At 42.6% G+C, this 18230-nt stretch overlaps 1 protein-coding gene across 1 annotated transcript in view; it reads left to right on the top strand.

Annotated features, from left to right (window-relative positions):
• The first annotated feature begins 2527 nt into the window (after positions 1-2527).
• The window catches only part of slc12a2 (solute carrier family 12 member 2), a 74757-nt gene continuing 59054 nt past the window's right edge, over positions 2528-18230 (top strand). Inside the window, exon 1 of the mRNA XM_023984575.2 lies at positions 2528-3611. Within this exon, the coding sequence (XP_023840343.1) occupies positions 3075-3611 (537 nt within the window). The 5' untranslated portion in view covers positions 2528-3074. The remainder of the gene's footprint in view (positions 3612-18230) is intronic.

Below are 18230 nucleotides of genomic sequence, written 5' to 3'. Positions count from 1 at the left end.
GGTTATGATACAGCCCAGGATTGAACCAGGGTCTGTAGTGACACCTCTAGCACTGAGATGCAGTTCCTTAGACCGCTGCACCACTCGGGAGCCATCTAATTCAGCTGATCAAAGTCCTGGGGAGTTGCCTGGCCATAACCAGACTAGTTCAGCTGATCAAGGTCCTGGGCAGTTGTATACTTTTGTTTTAAAGGCCATCATCGATCCATTATTTCCGCGATTTTGCTCTTTTACTTTCACAAATACACTGCAACCATTTAATTTCAAATAACAGATTACCTTCAAATGAAAAGACCTGCGCAAATAATGAAATAATTTCACAACAACAGATGGGCTGATGCCTATTGCCCACCAGTGCATGCAATGGAGTCTTCCACATTTGCCAATCTGGACAAACATGCGTTGATGCTGGTAGTGTACGTATGCATAAGAAGCATTCCTCCTCTTCTGAACCAGTCTGGCCTTTCCACATTTCATCCCCTGGCCACTATGCCCCATCCTAAACTCTCTGCTTTTCATAAGGACCATTTGACAGGCAAGGATCTTATACATTTACTTACCCTCAACCTCTCCAAAGCTATTTTTTTAATAATTCAATTATGTGACCAGCACACTTATTTGACTGGGTCGTGAGTGTCGGAGCTAGTGAGCTAGCTAGCAGACAGACTGAGTAGGTGGCTGTCATTGCCTGACCTGGCTGACTGGCTCACTGTAATGAGCTCTTGGGCTGTAGAGAATTGTATTAACAGGATTAAAGAGGAGCTAGGTAATGAGGAGAAGAAACTTTCTGATGGGTCTGACCTCTGGCCTTAGAACACTGCTGGGCAAAGATGTTGCGGTGCCAAGAGCAAAGAGCTGCAGTGCACACTGAAGCAGCAAGCTCTCCAACTTCCACAGTACAGGCAGACCTCCAGACCATTGAAGTGGAAATCTTATAATTTGCAACCAAATGATGGAGAGTGGACAGTAGTGTATTATGCAGTGAGGAAAGAAAGCTATGGGATTCATGGAAAAAAATCAACAGACAATCATAGGGCTCTAATTAATAATGTATTGTTCTAAATGCACTTGTCATTCATTAAAATTTCATAATCAATCACGATGATGTCTTCATGTGGTGCGGATGTAATTTTCTATTATACATTGCCATTTAAAATCCCCTCTATTGCCAATATCCAGTGGAAACATATTCCACATTTCCAATATTAATATCCCATATTCCCAACTTTAAGCCCCAACTTTTTTGTTAACAAGGACATTGGTTGATTTGGAGAGGGTAGATAGGGTTGTTGGGTGGGAAGGGTCAGGAATTAGGGGTGTGGTGTCACATTGCTGACAATCCATTGATATGAGTATGATCTATTGGTATGCATGTGGATGTAACAGTAAACAAACCCACAGCATTGTGCACTGGACACAGCTCTTCTCCAGACAGACATCCAAGGTCCTTATTACGCGTCAGAAAGGTAGCCTGCAAAAAACAATACTACAAACCCATGCAATCCAATGTCTTTTGTTTCTTCTGTATCTAATCTAGACTATAATGTATGTGTCAAACTCATTCCAAGGAGGGCTGAGTGTTTGAGAGTTTTCAAGCCACCCTTGTACTTGATTGATAAATTAAGGTAACTAATTAGTAAGGAACTCCCCTCACCTAGTTGTTTAGGTCTTAATCGAAAGGAATAACCAGAAACCCTGCAGACACTCGGCCCTCCCTAATGGATCGTTTTCTGCTGGACAAAAGTAACAATGAATAGCAACATTTACAACAAGTTTAGGGTGGCCCTAATTGAGCATGTGATAAACAAAAAGTACAACAGCCGGTGCATTTGACCCGGCCAACCTCCAAACACAGACCAATTACTGTTTGGTATAGTGTAAACCGTAAAAAATGTTTTAACATACCGTACATGATCATAATGTGTGGGCTAGTGGACCAATCCAAAAAGCATTATCTTTTGGACACATAACTCACTTGTAACTTTGAAATTATAAAAATGATTGAATTAAATTGCGATAAAACTCAAACCAAATCCTTGGTTTTGTCTGGACCTGCAAGTGACACTATGAATTGACACTTAGTACTTCAAAATTTTTATATTTTTTATTATCAGAATGTGTGTGTAATATATTTTATAGTATTTGAATGTGTATGTAGTATATTTTATATTATTTGAATGTGTGTGTAATATATTTTCTGTTATTTGAATGTGTGTGTAATATATTTTCTATGATTAGAACGTGTGTGAGGCAACTTTAATTTCATTATCATATTCCTTCTCTGTGGTTTGGGATGATGTATATACTATTTACCATACGCAATTGCACGAAAGTTACCCACATTTTTGCATATCTATAGGTGGTGTTACTATAATGATTGTACTTTTTTCTCTACCTACAGACTCTGGAACATCCTTTGTATTACGTAAAAAAAAAACATACCTCAGTGCAAATAACACGCTGCGCTGAAATCTCGCGAGCTCTACCTCCCGTTTGGAACCCACCCTAAAGCGTTGCCTTACTGCAGTGTGTATATATGAGCGAGGCGAGGGTTGTTTTGGGAATCTCGGAAGAGTTGCGGCAAGGTCGATAGAGCATCCTACTCTTAAAAAACCCCATCACACCGCGGATTTTATTCGCTTTCGTACAAGTGTGCGGAAAGCTAGAGGACCGAGAGGCTATTTGGAGATTTCATCTCTTGATGAGTAGCGTTGGCTAGGGCTGAAAGTTGATGCCTTTTTTTAAATCTCTGAGAGCGTATACTGAGACAGCTAGCAAGCCATCCTTCTCCATTTGTAGCTCTGCATGTTTTGTGGTTGTGCTACCTTTTTGAGAGAGGCAGAAGTGGCATTCGGCTTTTTCTGAATTCGAAAGCACCGCGTTTCTCTGGGACCAACTATCCAGACGGTCTTCCACCACTTGGGCGGTACCAGGAGTGTGAGCTGACTACTTATATGTCGGAAAGAACCGGGGTTTAGAAGCAGTGTAGTTTTGCTATTGCACACGAGTTGTGCCGGACATTTAGCTAGGATTTTTTTCCCTTAAAGGTCCTTAATTCACCGGTAATATTTGCAATGTCGGCGCCATCCTCCTTGCCTCCCGCCCAGGGAGAGAACCCCGCGCCAGAAAATGAGGGTCTGGCCGTGGATACAGGTTTGAAGCCCGCCGGCCCGACACCCAGCTCGAGTCGGTTCCAGGTGGACCTGGTGGCTGAAGCAGCCGGTGCCGCTGATAAAACGCTCGCATCTGGCGATAAAGACGCTCCCGCCCCCGAAGGTTCGGAGCCAGCGGCGGGTGGCGAGGAGGCAAAGGGTCGGTTCCGGGTAGTGAACTTTGTGGATCCGAGTGGAGCAAGCCCACCAGAAGCAGTGCCCGCTGAAGGTTTCCAGAATGGAGACACCGTGATGAGTGAGGGCAGCCTACATTCTTCGACAGGAGGCCAACATCACTACCATTACGACACCCATACAAACACCTATTACCTAAGGACTTTTGGTCACAACACCATCGATGCCGTGCCGAACATCGATTTCTACCGGCAAACTGCTGCGCCTCTGGGGGACAAGCTGATAAGACCCACCCTTTCGGAGCTGCACGACGAGCTAGACAAAGTAAGCAAACTCATGGCTTTGACACGGATGCTAGCGCGTGCTAGGACAGAGCACACATGGGGCGCCACTGCTGCATCAACGTTCCAAGCTTGTGGGGCGTAAATTTGTTAGCTTTAGTTTCTGTATTTAGACCACGTTGTGGTCAGTGGCTCATTTTACAGTCTCATGTTCGTTTATTGTACTTGGTTAAAAGGATGGCTAGCTACATGCCTGTCATTAGCAACATTGGTGGGATGTCGGTGTGGAACAGAGGAACTGTGCGCATTCTTCAATAGAAACGCATGTGGATAGGCTCCACCACGTATTCATTGTACTTGAATGATGTCGTCACACATTATTTGTCAGTTTTACAAGCGCATAGAATGCATGGTTTCGGGTCACAAGAATGAAAGCTTTTGTCACAAAGTAGGAAATTGGAATCAGGAATTGACAAAATTACGTTTTACTTAGCAAAAAATATATTTGTTTACCTAGCTATGGCAAGTCATCGATATTTAGGTATATTTTGATAGTTCCCAACTGAGTAATATATTAGAGTAGCTAATATTTCCCGAATATGTCCAACAATTGTGCTCACGTGAGACCCCCACTAGGATGAAAACAACATTTATCTCGCAGCTCAGCTATCGGTTACACTGTATCTAACTAGGCCTACTTATAATCAGTCATTCTGGTAGAGCTATTATTTAAGTATTCTATTGGCGTTAGTTATGCAGTTGTATTCACATGATAGGTTGTTGACGTATATTTGCTTGGATACATTTTACTTGGCTTTTGATGTGGTCTGTAGACACCCGGACTTCCTGCTTTGTAACATGAGAAGTTTTCTGACCCAGTAGTCAAATAGTTCATCCCGTCCTAATTTAAATTAACTTACCTGATAATATTGGTTACAACTAAGTAATACAATTTCAGTGTCTAGTAGCTTATGGGTTTATCTAAGTACTGATGTAATCTTTTACACTTGACCATGACAAATCAATCCCAAGCACACTGGCCATTGACCACAATGTCAGCCCTTATATTTGGTCAGCAAATCTATGTAAATCCTGCTTTATTTAAAACTTGCCCCCATTAATAACCCCAACATAGCTCTCAATTCCAGAGCATTACTGCTAAGCATTGACACATTTCCCTGGCATTGAGATGGCATGCCAGTCCTGTGCTCTTCATATCGTTCTGTAAAACTTATTGGCGGATGAAAGAAAAACAACTGAAGGCCGGGTGCCATGTTGACATTCCATGGGCCATTATGTCTTGGAGGACTGGTAAGCAGGCGGGGGCGTTCCTGACTGACACATGGGCCATTATGTCTTGGAGGACTGGTAAGCAGGCGGGGGCGTTCCTGACTGACACATGGGCCATTATGTCTTGGAGGACTGGTAAGCAGGCGGGGGCGTTCCTGACTGACACATGGGAGGACGCTCAAGGTTAACTGGCAGCATGACCCCTCCCTTTATCCATTAGTCTTTGTCTAGGCTCCATATCTCCAGACATGAATTTCCACTTTTCGCCCATGTCTTCTCAATACCTACATTTTTTTGTAGTCTTTTTTGTTGTTGTAGTATTCTAATGGTGTCCATTCGAGCTGCCAGTAAGTATGGAGACCGTTCCCATATGGCTTTTATAACCACACGCCTTACAGCTTGTATGTAGAGAACATGGTTATGATATTGATAAGGCATGTGGGCTAATATATTTGGCATGATGAACTCATGAAGCGACAACCCTCTACATCAGGGCTGTCAAACTAATTCCATGGAGGTCCTAGTGTCTGCTGGTTTTTATTTTTTATTTTCAATTAAGCCCTAGACAACCAGGTGAGGAGAGTTCCTTACTAATTAGTGACCTTAATTTATCAATCAAGTACAAGAGAGGTGTGAAAAATCTGCAGGCACTCTACCATCTGTGGAATGAGTGACACGTGCTCTACATTTTAACTTTGACATACTGTATGTCCTTGAGGGCATTTGTGTGCTATGCTCTTGTGGCCTAATATAGGCTACACAATGAATAATGGTTCATTCTTACTCAAGACTGAGAATATTTTCTAGTCTTGTTACAATCGCCGCTTCAGTTTCCTACTATAGATCTGCGGTCGTCTCCTTATCCCAGCATATATCTCAGCAGCACAACACATTGCCATAGACATTTTGAGATCCAGACAGTTCCTGTTCGAATACATATTAAAGGAATGCATTAGTTATAATGTACACTGAACAAAAATATAACACAAAATGTAAAGTGTTTGTCTCATGTTTCATGAGCGGAAATAAAAGTTACCCGAAATTTTCCATATGCACAAAAAGCTTATTTCTAATTTTTTTTGCACTAATTTCTTTACATCCCTGCTAGTGAGCATTTTTCCTTTGCAAAGATAATGCATCCTTGACAGGTGTGGCATGTATGCAATTTTGTCACAACACAATGCCACAGATGTGAGGGAGTGTGCAATTGGCATGCTGACTGCAGGAATGTCCACCAGAGCTGTTGCCAGAAAAGGTAATGTTAATTTCTCTACCATAAGCCACCTCAACATCATTTTAGATAATTTGTCAGTACATCCAACTGTTCTCACAACCGCAGACCACGTGTAACCACGCCAGCCCAGGACCTCCACATCCGGCTTCTTCAGTTGCGGGATCGTCTGAGACCAGCCACCTGGACAGCTGATGAAACGGGGTTTGCACAACCAAATCATTTCTGCACAAACTGTCAGAAACCGTCTCAGGGAAGCTCATCTGCATGCTCATTGTCTTGACCTGACTGCAGTTTGGCATCGTGACTGACTTCTGGGGGCAAATGCTCACTTTTGATGGCCACTGGCACGCTGGAGAATTGTGCTTTTCACAGATTAATCCCGGTTTCAACTGTAACGGGCAGATGGCAGACAGTGTATGCCGTTGTGTAGGCGATCGATTTGTTGTGAACAGAGCGCCCCGTGGTGGGGTTATGTTATGGGGAAGCATAAACTACGGCCAACAAGCACAACTGCCTTTTATCGATGGCAATTTGAATGCACAGAGATGAGTGACGAGATCCCGAGGCCCATTGTTGTGCCATTCATCCACCAGCATCACCTCATGTTTTGACATAATGCACGGCCCCACGTCGTAAGTATCTGTACACATTTCCTGGAAGCTGAACATGCTCCAGTTCTTCCATGACCAGACATTTCACCCATTGAGCATGTTTGGGATGCTCTGGATTGACATGTACGACAGTTTCTGCCAATATCCAGCAACTTCAGCCATTGAGGAGGAGTGGGACAACATTCCACAGGCCACAATCAACAGGCTGATCAACTCTATGCGAAGGAGACGTCGCACTGCATGGGGCTAATGGTGGTCACACCAGATACTGACTGGTTTTCTGATCCACGCCCCTACTTTTTATTTTCTTTTCCTGAAGTATCTTGGACCACCATATGCATATCTGTATTTCCCAGTCTTGAAATCCATAGATTAGGGCCTAATTTAATTTAATTGACTGATTTCCTTATACAGTGGGGAGAACAAGTATTTGATACACTGCCGATTTTGCAGGTTTTCCTACTTACAAAGCATGTAGAGGTCTGTCATTTTTATCATAGGTACACTTCAACTGTGATAGACGGAATCTAAAACAAAAATCCAGAAAATCACATTGTATGATTTTTAAGTAATTAATTTGCATTTTATTGCATGACATAAGTATTTGATCACCTACCAACCAGTAAGAATTCCGGCTCTCACAGACCTGTTAGYTTTTCTTTAAGAAGCCCTCCTGTTCTCCACTCATTACCTGTATTAACTGCACCTGTTTGAACTCGTTACCTGTATAAAAGACACCTGTCCACACACTCAATCAAACAGACTCCAACCTCTCCACAATGGCCAAGACCAGAGAGCTGTATAAGGACATCAGGGATAAAATTGTAGACATGCAACAGGCTGGGATGGGCTACAGGACAATAGGCAAGCAGCTTGGTGAGAAGGAAACAACTGTTGGCGCAATTATTAGAAAATGGAAGAAGTTCAAGATGACGGTCAATCACCCTCGGTCTGGGGCTCCATGCAAGATTTCACCTCGTGGGGCATCAATGATCATGAGGAAGGTGAGGGATCAGCCCAGAACTACACGGCAGGACCTGGTCAATGACCTGAAGAGAGCTGGGACCACAGTCTCAAAGAAAACCATTAGTAACACACTACGCCGTCATGGATTAAAATCCTGCAGCGCACGCAAGGTCCCCCTGCTTAAGCCAGTGCATGTCCAGGCCCGTCTGAAGTTTGCCAATGACCATCTGGATGATCCAGAGGAGGAATGGGAGAAGGTCATGTGGTCTGATGAGACAAAAATAGAGCTTTTTGGTCTAACTCCACTCGCCGTGTTTGGAGGAAGAAGAAGTATGAGTACAACCCCAAGAACACCATCCCAACCGTGAAGCATGGAGGTGGAAACATCATTCTTTGGGGATGCTTTTCTGCAAAGGGGACAGGACGACTGCACCGTATTGAGGGGAGGATGGATGGGGCCATGTATCGCGAGATCTTGGCCAACAACCTCCTCTCAGTAAGAGCATTGAAGATGGGTCGTGGCTGGGTCTTCCAGCATGACAACGACACGAAGCACACAGCCATGGCAACTAAGGAGTGGCTCCGTAAGAAGCATCTCAAGGTCCTGGAGTGGCCTAGCCAGTCTCCAGACCTGAACCCAATAGAAAATCTTTGGAGGGAGCTGAAAGTCCGTATTGCCCAGCGACAGCCCCGAAACCTGAAGGATCTGGAGAAGATCTGTAGAAGATCTGTAGGGAGGAGTGGGCCAAAATCCGTGCTGCAGTGTGTGCAAACCTRGTCAAGAACTACAGGAAACGTATGATCTCTGTAATTGCAAACAAAGGTTTCTGTACCAAATATTAAGTTCTGCTTTTCTGATGTATCAAATACTTATGTCATGCAATAAAATGCAAATTAATTACTTAAAAATCATACAATGTGATTTTCTGGATTTTTGTTTTAGATTCCGTCTCTCATAGTTGAAGTGTACCTATGATAAAAATTACAGACCTCTACATGCTTTGTAAGTAGGAAAACCTGCAAAATCGGCAGTGTATCAAATACTTGTTCTCCCCACTGTATGAACTGTAACTCAGTAAAATCTTGAATTGTTGCGTTTTATATTTTTTGACAGTGTAGCTCATGTTTATAGTGTAGTCTAGTTTTTAGCCTTGTGTACATACTGTATGTGGATTGTGTAAATTCTGCGTGCATTTGGAAAGTATTCAGACCTCTTCCCTTTTTCCACATTTTGTTACGTTACAGCCTCATCCTAAAATTGATTTAAATTTAAAAAAAAATCCCCTTATCAATCTACACACAATACCCCATAATGACAAAGTGAAAATGGGTTTAGATTTTTTTGCGAATGAATTAAAAACAGATACCTTATTTACGTAAGTGTTCAGACCCTTTGCTATGAGACACGAAAATGAGGTCAGGTGCATCCTGTTTCCATTGATCATCCTTGATGTTTCTACAACTTGATTGGAGTCCACCTGTGGTAAATTCAATTGATTGGACATTATTTGGAAAGGCACACACCTGTGTATATACAGTTGAAGTCGTACGTTTACATACACTTAGGTTGGAGTCATTAAAACTCATTTTTCAACCACTCCACAAATGTCTTGTTAACAAACTATATGTTTGGCAAGTCGGTTAGGACATCTACTTTGTTCATGACACAAGTAATTTTTCCAACAATTGTTTACAGACAGATTATTTCACTTATAATTCACTGTATCACAATTCCAGTGGGTCAGAAGTTTACATACACTAAGTTGACTGTGCCTTTAAACAGCTTGGAGAATTCCAGAAAATGTCATGGCTTTAGAAGATAGGCTAATTGACATCATTTGAGTCAATTGGAGGTGTACCTGTGGATGTATTTCAAGGCCTACCTTCAAACTCAGTGCCTCTTTGCTTGACAGCATGGGAAAATCGTTCATCTGTAAAAACAATATTATGCAAGTATAAACACCATGGGACCATGCAGCCTTCATACCGCTCAGGAAGGAGACTCGTTCTGTCTCCTAGAGATGAACGTACTTTTGTGCGAAAAGTGCAAATCAATCCCAGAACAACAGCAAAGGACCTTTTGTGAAGATGGAGGTAACAAGTACAAAAGTATATATATCCACAGTAAAACGAGTCCTATATCGACATAACCTGAAAGGCCGCTCAGCAAGGAAGAAGCGACTGCTCCAACCACCACCATAAAAAAGCCAGACTACGGTTTGCAACTGGACATGTGGACGAAGATCGTACTTTTTGGTGAAATGTCCTCTGGTCTGATGAAACAAAATCAGAACTGTTTGCCCGTAATGACCATCATTATGTTTGGAGGGAAAAGGGGGAGGCTTGCAAGCCGAAGAACACCATCCCAACCGCGAAGCACGGGAGTGGCAGCATGTTGTGGGGCTGCTTTGCTGCAGGAGGGACTGGTGCACTTCACAAAAGAGATGGCATCATGAGGCAGGAAAATGATGTGGATATATTGAAGCAACATCTCAAGACATCAGTCAGGAAGTTAAAGCTTGGTCGCAAATGGGTCTTCCAAATGGACAATGGCCCCAAGCGTACTTCATAAAGTTGTGGCAAAATGGCTTAATGACAACAAAGACAAGGTATTGGCGTGGCTGTCATTAAGCCCTGACCTCAATCCTATAGAAAATTTGTGGGCAGAACTGAAAAAGCGTGTGCGAGCAAGGAGGCCTACAAACCTGACTCAGTTACACCAGCTCTGTCAGGAGGAATGGGCCAAAATGTATTGTGGGAAGCTTGTGCAAGGCTACCCAAAACGTTTGACCCAAGTTCAACAATTTAAAGGCAATGCTACCAAATAGTAATTGAGTGTATGTAAAACTTCTTATCCACTGGGAATGTGATGAAAGAAATAAAAGCTGAAATAAATCATTCTCTCTACTGTTATTGACATTTCACAACAGGGCCTTAGTCAGCACATTTTGTTTTAGATGTCACCATTTTTGTCCTGGATGCATCAGTTGAACATGTGCCATTTTTGGCCACATGCTTGCCTTTGTACACGAGCAGCTGTACATTGGCAGCTGTCAGTAACTGGACACTGGTAAAATGTACTGTGACGCATCTTGTTTTGCTATGACAATAAATATAGATGTCACTTTTTTTTCTGCATGCATGCATGCACGGAATGCTGAAGCTTAGCATTCACTGTCATGTAGAAAAATAGCAAAGTAAATCCAAAACCCTAGGCTCTTAGCTATCGATGGCGATCAAGAGGGTGACACGCTGTCCAGACATCCAAGTTTTTAATGAAAAGTAGTGTCCTATTGGTCCAAGGTCATGTAGTTGGCAGAGCAGCCCTATTGAATTCATTTTAGGACTAGTCAGGCACTATTAAACGTTATTTCATCACCTTAGAATGACTTGTGCTCATGGCGTTAACTGATACACATGGTTCAAAACACGAGGGCAGTTGCTGTAGTTGGCAGTTGCCCACATATCCTATATGTTCTAGTCAATCAATGTCAGTGTATTATGTATGTCTGTAACAGTGTGTCATATCTGATTTGTATTTTAATGTTTTAAGGAGTCCTGGAAGATTAGTCCAAATGAGGACTAAAAGAGAATAATCAAATCAATGACCCCTCATCCTCAACGCTAGATCATTGTTTTGCTCTATGCCACAGATGAAGCTTTCAAATGCAGTCTGTTCATTCTAGTTCCTTCAAGATCTCAACTAACATGGATTTGTTTTTTACATATGTTTTTTTCCCCTTTCATCAGTAGAGCGAACTAACGATGGAAATTGGAAATTCCATTGTGGAAATGGAAATTCCATTGTAGCTAATCGACCTGTGCCTGTGGACTTACACCTAAATCAATGAGTAAACCAAATAGCCATTGTTAGTGCTGATAAAAGTGGACTTGAGTGATAGCCTGCTAAAGTTACCTGGCCATTGCTGGGCACCCTGGCTCCGTTCCGCACACTAACTCTGTAACGAAACCAACGGCAGTTGCGAATTCCATTCAAATAAAATAAAAAGGGGCAGCATTTTACTGTGTTCTCATTGGGCCCTGAACCCGTTACCCGGCAGTAGCAGCATAAGCCGCATGAGACCCGTTATATTGACCAGCCAGAGGGGAAACCCTGACAGGACAGATTTATTCTGCGCCGGGCAGCCAAGCAGATTGTACTGAAATATTGATGTCTTCGCACTGCCACTACAGTGAGGGCACAAAGTCGACGAACAGGCCAGCTAACTTCCAACTCTAGTATGAGTCGGTAGTACTGTGTGCCTTCTTGGCCTTAGTGATGGGGAGCAGACATGTCTGCCTGTAAAGCCTAATTATATTTTTAATGCAATTTGAACATGTGAGACCCAGTAAAAAAGTGTGCGCAGCTCATGGTAAGCCTTTTGTATTAGCTAACCTTTTGTCAAAGTGTAATGCCTTTTGATGCAATGCCCTTATTGCTCCCATTACTACCTCTTGTGTGTTTCCAAAAACCAAGGAGTTCAAGTTGGGTACACTACAAAGTGTTTTGCTGCATATGCCATTGCTATCTGTTACAGGACAATGACAAACATATGTCCGCATGTTGCTTTTGTTCTCCTACATTCTTTGGATGGTGATGCCTAGTGGCGTTATTTTACTGTGTTCCCATTGGCTCATGTCGTTACACGCTGACCAATCCCTTCTTCTCTGGCAGCTAGCAAGCGTAGTGTGAAGTCTTGACCCGCTCTCTCTTTCTCTGTGGAGTGTTGGGTAGGCAGGGCCTCTCAATAACAAGAGGCCATATTAATAGGGAATTATTAAGAGACTGGTGTTTCTCCCTATAGACATTGTTGTGCTTTTCACTGGCTTAGCCCAGTCAACCAAACCCTTTTTAGTTATGTTTCCACTAACTCAAATAGGAAACGCTGGTGCTGGGGAAATGTGATGTGACACCCCACTCTTTTAATTAAATGTATGATAGGTAGCCTTTAAACATGAATCCTATTCTGAATGATTGGATAGTCTTACATTTTGACATGAAGCAGTCTGCTGAAATTACACTCCCCATAGCACATACTAGTTTAGTTGCGCTTCTCCAGTGAACTCATGTTGAGAAGGGGAACATGTTCCCTTGTTATTACACTTCTGTTGTACTGCTTTGAAGGATCTCCAGCTAATGTTACTTTCTTGTTAGGGACATTTTCTATTGGATGCAGTGAAAACACAATTGGTCATTTGGGGCTGAATTAAAGGGCTTTGCGTGGCAGATGTTTCCCAGCAGGTCAGGCATCACAAAAGCCCCCGTCTCCTAGCACTCATGTCCTTGGTCTCCATGGCGATGCCAGTCCTGTGGGCAGGGCTTACTGTCAACAGGTTGTCTCTTGTGGCCCTTTTCAGAGCAGGAGGCATGGAGATCAGGCTAGGTCTAATTAACTGATTGAGCTGGAAGTGACAATGTAGTGAGCATGCAATCCACAGCTAGGCTTTGCCCTCAATACTCACCATCAATCTCTCACACTTATGCACATTCTGTTGTTCAAAAGCGGAAGTTGTGTTCCGATGAAGATTTCACCTCAGTTGCCATTTCCTGTGTGCAATGTCACTAATTTCTTAGATCTAGGCTAGATCACATGTATCCAGATAAGCCCTCTTTGTTGAAGTCTTTTCATTATTGATAACCGGATATCAGTTGTAGCTTCTGGTCCCATGTGCTTGGAGCTCTATCACAACTGAGCATCAACGCTGGGAGCCTCCGCCTGCAATGGCAGAGGTCTGTCTGTCACTCACACTGGCGTGTTTGTGGTGACTTGTGAAAAAGTCCATCTGTCACCACGGGTTTACTGCAAATATTGGGGGGGTGCACCCTTCAAATTGAATAGGCCTGAGTTATGTCTGACTTCTACTGTAACCATAACAAGCCCAATGTTGTGTTACATTTGGATCCCGTGTCCCTGTCCAAATATTAAAACTGCACCCCATTAACCCCCATCGTTTTTGTTCTGGTACATTCCATTGTTATTAGTTCATTACACAGTCCGGTCTTACCAGTCTAAGCATGTCTTTTTTTGTTGTTGATAAAACAAAATGGATATAGTCTTTGTATCACCAACCACTGTATCAACCCTTCCTTTACAGGATTGTCAAGCAGGATTAATAGTTGAATGTTGTTTTGTAGCCAGGCTACCTGTAGCCTAGTTAGTTTCTTTGCAAGTAAACAAGGTCTGAGGTAAGACTTTGTTGCATCGTTTGTCGCAGTTAACCTCATGACGGCGTCCCCTTTTAACTAGCTTGCACAAGGGAGGCTCTGTGCAGTGGCCTGGCTAGGAACAACTCCACGTGGACTTGTTTATTCTCTCTCTCTCTCTCACTCTCTGCCTCTGCCTCTGCGCTGGTTGTTCTCAAGATTGTATGCAGTGTCAGAAACAGGAGAAGGAGCAGGCTTCTGGTCTGGCCTGCGAATGGAGAGGGAGGCCTTTATTCAGTTCTAGACTGTGTTGTGGGCCTGCAGCTTGTGTAATGTATACACGCCATTTGGCAGTCACTTGTAAGTGCTTGTGCGAATGTTCTTGTATGCGTATGGTTTCTCTCTTGCCCACGGTCATATCTATTAGTGTCAGTGTGAATGTCAGAAATTACTATTTACTATCCCTTCTTGGAGTAGGCCTACTCTCTGGGAAGGACATAAGATGGCACTGCTACACAGTCACAGATGGAGCAATGTATTCACTCCTTTTATGGACTAAATACTTCCGTACTGACAACTGGTATTTCTATGGCTAGGTTTCCTTGCAATTGGCGACAGCTTTTCATGTGAATATTCTAAAATCCGCATAGGCAATATTTCCATCGAACTGACTTGCAGATAAAAGGCTGTGCGTGATGACGTCATGCACATGAATAACTTTTTTAATTATATAAAAAACCATTTGAAAAAGTTAAATGGGTTTCCATTGCATTTTCAACTCTACTGATGGTTTTGTCAAAACATTTGTGTTTCTATAGCGATTGTGCCCACTCTGGTCTTGGACCATGTGCTCTATCCAACAGCTTGCTAATACAGTGCAGGGATAGCCTACTACATGATATTATGTACAAAAGAGTAAGATCATTTTAAGTTGTCAAACTGCAGCCAAGCATTGATCTTCATGCCACCAAAATAAGACTGTATTTATTGGAAAGGAGCATCAAGCTCATCACTGCACTTTCACCACCTTGTAAAGTTCATGACTTTATTTTTCTCTGTAGCCTAATAGACTGTGTGTTTTCCCAAGTCATAGTGGAAGGACCAAGCAACATATCATCACGTCACTCCAAGTTTATTTCCATATGATGAGTTTAATATAGAAATATTTGCTCATAAAGGTGTTTCTGCTGCCACTCTCTCATAATACATTTGACAGACACAAAAATGATCCACCTCGTCTAGTGTATTTTTTGTTTTGTCGACATTTGGAAAGTTTCCAGACAAGTTTGGTGTTTCCGTCAGGCCTGTCGTGACATTTATCCAACGTGTACTTTACTCCCATAAAAAGGTTGGATGGAAACCTGGTTGGTGAGTGTAAAATATTCGCGCTATCTTTAATAGAAGACTTGTGGCTAGTTCTTATTTGCTGAATAGTAGCCCTCGACATGACCACTGATAGGCCACATTCTTATCACATGACTTCTCAGAACATTTCCTTCGGGACAAAACACCTTCACGTAAACATATTTCCTGTCGCCTGCTATTACATATAGCATCAGAACCGATGACTGACTGATTCGCTGCTTGCCATGGCCACATGCTATCATCAGTATTGGTGACTTTTGAATGGTATACAACTTTTTCCCTTCATGCTGCATCTTCAAGAAGTCTCTCTCTCATGACCGACCGTCCTTAGACCTACATAACAGGTTTATTTATTTTTTGCACGTTGAACTGTAAAGTTGGGAAAAAAATTTGGCTATTGGGCTAACAGTAATGGCTTTTTAGGATATTTTTTTTTCTTTTTCTATGTCTCGCTTTCTCTGGGTCTCTGAGAACCATTTTAGATGCCACGGAGTACCCCACTTCATTCATTATTCATCTCCCATGTTCAAACTCTCTGGGAGTCGAACCCAGGGCTCTTAGTGTGTCGTACTAATGGAACTGCAATGGCCTGCCTTGTGTTGCTGCTGGCTGTTGCCTTTTGAATTGTGTTGAATTACCGCTTGGATCACCACAGTGAAACCGGTGACGAGTGAGTCCCCCGCAACAATGAGGGGCTTTGTTGCTAAGCGAGGTAGTCCCATCAGTAGAAGTGAAAGACTGGCTCAGGCGTTCTCGTTTGGCGGATTTGATGAAATAAAAAAACAAGCTAATCTCATTTTATATATATTGCTTTGAAGAATAAAGGTATCGGTCAGATATTGCAAACAACTTAAACCTACATTTTTGTTTTTTACCTTAATTTTTGTTTTGGCTGTTACAGCCTCAAACAACCAACCAACTTTTCGCCAGGTACGAAAGAACATCTTCTTTTGACCTCCGTTTGTTCTTAGACTAACTTTTCAACACGCTAGAAACCTCAACCAAGCCCATGGCACCTGCCACGTGTATTTTGTATGTCACCCCCCCTCCCCTCACTACTCAAATGAACAGCATGTGACCCCGCAAAGCAACAATGATCTTATCATAAATGCACAGCTGGCTGATAGACAGAGTCCACATGACAATCAGCTGCAGCCTGCTACTGCTAGTAAACATGGTCTCCTTTTCTTTCCATCCCAACCCTGTTTGGTCCCTTTTTTTTATTCACACTCCCATAGACCACTGCTGGATTGTACTAGCAGCTCTGTGTGTGGGAGAGCGCTGCCTCAGTGTGTGGTTCACCAACTGTGGCCAGTTTAGTAACTATATGTTTGTGTGCTGCTACAGGCTTTCACTCCTTCACTCCACTTTGCGTTGCATGTCAACTGGTCTTTCTTTGCCTTTTGGGTTAACCACTGGCCAGTCATGAGTACCCTCCTCCCATCGTGGTTTGATTGGAGGGCAATTCCACTGTAACGGAATTACACTGCGACTCAGATTTTTCACTTTAAAATGTATACCAAACAAAAAACATTTGATTTCTAAGTTTAACAAACCATAGAACTCTATGAACAAGGACTACTTAACCATTTTGAATTTCATAAAAACACATTTGCAGGAAGAACTGTGCAGATACAAAGTTTTGTAACAGAATAAAATTATTTATCAAACTTTGCATCTGCATTTTTTCCAGTAAATGTTTGAACAATTTACACAGTAAATAAATAAAAAGTTGTCATTGTGTGGAGATTTTGTGTGTTCAACTTTTTTAATTCAATCGGAGCCATCATCGGTCCCAGACCTCAAAAATTATGCCGATTTATATGGGAAGATGGTGTGATTTCAGATTTTTTACAAGGAAAAAAAGCTTGTATTGCAGTTTGTCTCCACACTTTTGTCTGTATGCGTCATTCAGTCGCTGTAAGTGGGTGCACATATTACATATGGTTTCCATTGATTTCATCAGTGTTTCTTTCGGCAATGCAGCTGGGATGTATTTGGGCTGTGCGACCATATATGGGTAGTCTAGCACAATTTGATGCTGTACTTGGGCACAAATAAGCCAGATCCCGTGTGTGTGTGTACGCTCATGTGGAAGGGTGCAAATAAACATGAACAGGAAGCCTGCCCATTTTAATCAACGCTGTCATCTGTCACTGGGTCACAACATGGAGGGGCTTGAGTTTGGTGACGTCATTGATCCTAATGGATCCAGGATGCTCCCAGAGCCCCTTGAAGAGCTCCAGTGTCCTGTTGGTCATCAATTATACTACTTTGATGATCCCGGCTTTCTCCCTCCGTGGGGAGACTATATAGGCAGTGGCCACCGTTACAACTCGACATTCACTGACCTCTGAGCGTCTAGTTATCTAGATCTTTTAATTCCGAAAAAAAGTGCACTTGTCAACAGCTGTATATACCTGTGGTATGCCGACTGCTAATTGCACTCTATAGACAAAGGTCTTATTATGAATGGGAGGAAAGATGGCGGGCGATCTTAACCCCAGCTCAAGGTAAAACCTTATGAGTGGGCCAGTTACAGGGGTTTGGACAGGTTTCATTTTCATTATTGGGCAGGTATGAGAGGAAAGGTGCTCATTTCCTGTTTAGAAATGAGCTCACCCTTGCATAAGGGTCACCTATAAAACGCAACCCAACAAAGCTGCCTGTTTAGCAGAGCCAAATTGGAACCTGGGTTGTGATGCAGGCAGTCGCTATTTTGTTCCGTGATGCCATTTGGGATTGCAGTGGGGGGAACGGGCTGTTCCAAGAAGACTGATATTAATTGGAGTGTTATTTGTTTTTTGATTAGAGGTGTTGCGTCAATTGTTGGAAACCTGCTAACCCACAGGAGAGAACAGCGTTTATTATAAAACATGTTCTATTGCCAGATTCCTTTGTGGATTTCATATGTCTACAAGGCCTAGCCCTGTATCCTATTGTTGGCTGTTTGCACACACAATTGTTCTCTATTGATTTTATTTTCATTCGTTATTCAAGTCTTTCTTTTTCCTGAGGTCAATTTTGCTTGGTGTGAAATCGGATCGCTCT

Source organism: Salvelinus sp. IW2-2015, linkage group LG4q.1:29 (assembly GCF_002910315.2).
Source record: "Salvelinus sp. IW2-2015 linkage group LG4q.1:29, ASM291031v2, whole genome shotgun sequence".
Taxonomy (NCBI): domain Eukaryota; kingdom Metazoa; phylum Chordata; class Actinopteri; order Salmoniformes; family Salmonidae; genus Salvelinus; species Salvelinus sp. IW2-2015.
Note: the sequence above shows the minus strand (reverse complement) of the source record. Positions and strands in the feature narration are given on the sequence as shown.